Source organism: Coffea eugenioides, chromosome 3 (genome assembly GCF_003713205.1).
Source record: "Coffea eugenioides isolate CCC68of chromosome 3, Ceug_1.0, whole genome shotgun sequence".
Lineage (NCBI taxonomy): Eukaryota > Viridiplantae > Streptophyta > Magnoliopsida > Gentianales > Rubiaceae > Coffea > Coffea eugenioides.
The window spans coordinates 11,042,214-11,045,425 of record NC_040037.1 but is presented as its reverse complement, the minus strand read 5'-3'; the positions used below and the strand labels follow the sequence as shown (position 1 = coordinate 11,045,425).

Genomic DNA, 3,212 nt, shown 5'->3' with positions numbered 1-3,212 from the left:
ATATTTATTCCAATTTACCTTTTGAGGTATAAAAATTACTAATCTATTAAGGTTAACTTACTATTTTATATGGAAAACTTACTTCCATATTTTTAGGTGTTATCCTATTTAGGTGGATAGGTTCAACAAATAATCAAATGGTCGCTAAAAGTGCAACAACCTGTTATATTAGGTAAAAAAAAACTGTTTCGTTACGATAACTATCGTTACTAAAGCATTGTCCTAATCTTTTATATGCTTTATTACTTAACCAGTGAGACTTTATAACTAGTCATGAACATAGTACGTAGTTGACATACAAATTCAGGGATCGGAACATGCTTGGAAGTAACATAGAAACAAAATATACAGATAAAACTCAAAAACAGACGATTGTTTTTATTCATTTAATGCTACATTTTTGTTCGTAAAAGTGCATCTTTTACATGTTATTACAAGGATACAAATTAAAAAAATAGACGGAATGGTGCATTTTGTTGGTATAAGTGCACCTTATTTAACATACTAGTACAACAGTGGAAAGATGCTAGTACAATACAGCGGTACATCATCCATGCATAAGCTGATCAATAGTAGTGCTTGATTAATTCCTGTGCCAGAGGAGTTTCGTTTCACCTTTGGCCTCAACAACGAGTGCTTTATGGATAAATGTGGCGCCCTCATAATCCTGATTTTGAATGATAAGTGCGTAGTACTTGCCTCCTTCACAATTCCAAGTGAATCCGCCAATCACGGCGATGAAAAGCAGCTTGCCGTGGTGAAATTTTTCCACTACAAATTGTCCGATCCCGACCACGTGAGGGTCAGCCGGCGCCACTGGTTGTATTGAGTTGATGTCGATCTGTAAATCCCAAACATTTTAACCAGTGAGAAAATCGCAAAACAATTGAGTTCCCAAAATCAATTAGAATCCTTTCAAATAAACAAACAATTAGAAGACTAAATCCGATCAGTTAATAAGACAATTCAAGAACGTTGCTATTACTTTAATTTGCAACTCCTCATACTTTTCGAAATACAAGTTGTTTATGAGTTGATTCTCAAAACCACACACAAACTTGAAAAAGAAGGAAATCTAGCTCTGGCTAGGCAATAGAATCACTATTCACCTGATCAGTGACAGTAGCAGATTTGGCTTCAGCCATTTTTTCCCTTGGAGAACTAGCTAGCTAATTAATATGAACGAAAATGGATACTTGTAACTGGTTGTGACTGTCGAAAACTTGTTTGCTGAGTTTAGCATATCAAAATAACGAACCAGAGTCCTCGTATTTATAGGCCTAAAAATGTGGTGACGTACCCCATAAGTAAATTCATTACTTGTCGGACCTAATCACCAAAGTCACGGCCGACCAGCATGGGACGCGTCTTTGATAAGGTCAGTGTGAAAAGACACACCGCCCTATGAAGAATTTTTTAATGGCACGCAATCTATATTTGGCTAGAAATGCCAGTTACTAAGTAAAGGCTTAATTAGGAAAAATTTTGCTAATGACCACACCTAAATTGCTATATAAATACGCATACACACTTATATTGCACATCTCGAATTGCTATACTTTTACAAATAAACTATATTTTTTTCAAAAAATTAATACGAATTTCTTTTAACGAGTGTCCATTGAATACTCATTAGTCAAATTGAATTACAAATTAGAATGGTTAGGAAATAAAATGTAATCATCAAATGAAGGTAAGATGGTGAGAGATTACTTTATTATATGGCAATGCATTAGTGATTTTTAATCATGTGGTCAAATGATTATTATTTCCAGAACAGCTTGTCATCACAGAGGAACGAAAATGACGTTACTAGAAACATAGATGAGAAAGCATACACGGAAGGGTGATGACCAATACTGTTGATCTTATCCAAGAATTCGAGGATATCTTGACTTTTAAAATCTTGATTCCCAGAAAGAACAGTAGTTAAGAGGTTGCTTCGCCCAATGAAATTGATTTAGTATTGTGTTATTTTGATTTCGACGTGGTTAGCTCCTCACGTTCCTCACGTTCTCTAATAAAAAAAAACAAGTATCTGTTGTCAAGTTTGTGATTTAGTATCGTTGTCAGTTTGTGACTGGAAGGCAGGCAGTTAGTCAACGTCAATTGGATGACAATAGTCCTCCTAACTTTTAAGATAAAATTGACCTGGTATTGTAAATTATAAATTTCTATGATACATTCTGACCAAAAATCCCCGTCGAAAGTAGTTTTATAATGGGTGAAATTTTGCTCTCGTTATGTGGGGATAATTCTTTTGGGACATCGTTTAGTATGTTTTACGGGTCAAATATGTTTCACATGACGCAGTGATAAGGTTTTACACGTTTGATATCTTTGAGGGAATAAGTACATTCTGTACGGTTTTGCTCAGATCGATAAAATGCTATTTTGCTGGAAAAAAATGTCAACCGTCAAACATGCATTGTAGAAAAATGTACAGTAAGAAAGTTCAAAGCGTGACTGTAATTATTGTTGTTGCCAATTCTGCATTTTTGATAAAAAAAAAAATGTTAAAGTGACTTTGTTCCACCTGTCTTTTGTATAAGGGAGTCTTTCCTTTAGCTGCCTATAAATATAATGAACCTGTGATGGAATTAGATGAATCAAATTAAGAGAGTTTTAGTGGGTTATTTTGGGCCTTTGAATCATTTAAATCTTTTTGTTTAATAAAATATTTTTGGGTTCTTTTGTGTTTCAAGTATTAGGTGTTTTGGATTTAAAAATGCTTGTCTAAAACATTTTTGTATTCTGTTATTCATAGTAAAATTTTGCTCTTGCTCCACCCATGAACGTATGTCTATTTGACCGAATCATATAAATTTTTTGTATTCCTGTTTTATTTATTTTTCTTTGTTATTTGTCTTTTAGGATTGCCAAAAATCCTGTGACAGCCCCATCTTCCCCTAAGGCGTACCAAAGGGGTTAGCGAACTGCCTGCTCAACTCTCGCCAGGACTACTAAGACGGTCATACACAAACCAAAACGTTCGGAATATAGATGTTAGTGCTCCTAAACGATTCAACAATCACAAAACTGAAAACGAAAATCGTCACTGAAAGTGAATAGTGACTGCCACGTCACCATCCAGCCGGTACCCAATCGAATGCAGATAACGTGGTATCATTCTAGAGAATGAACATTCCAAACCAAATATAATACATGAACATGATTAAACAGTGTTATACACATACGTTTGCAATTTACAA

At 34.6% G+C, this 3,212-nt stretch overlaps 1 protein-coding gene across 1 annotated transcript; it reads right to left on the bottom strand.

Moving 5' to 3' along the window:
- Window positions 1-346: 346 nt before the first annotated feature.
- LOC113765551 lies at window positions 347-1,234 on the bottom strand. The gene is made up of 2 exons (XM_027309772.1): window positions 1,110-1,234; window positions 347-841 (listed from the first exon to the last, which is right to left on the bottom strand). Exons 1-2 carry the CDS (start codon window positions 1,143-1,145, stop codon window positions 584-586), a joined length of 294 nt encoding a protein of 97 aa, XP_027165573.1. The 5' UTR covers window positions 1,146-1,234; the 3' UTR covers window positions 347-583.
- Window positions 1,235-3,212: the final 1,978 nt, after the last annotated feature.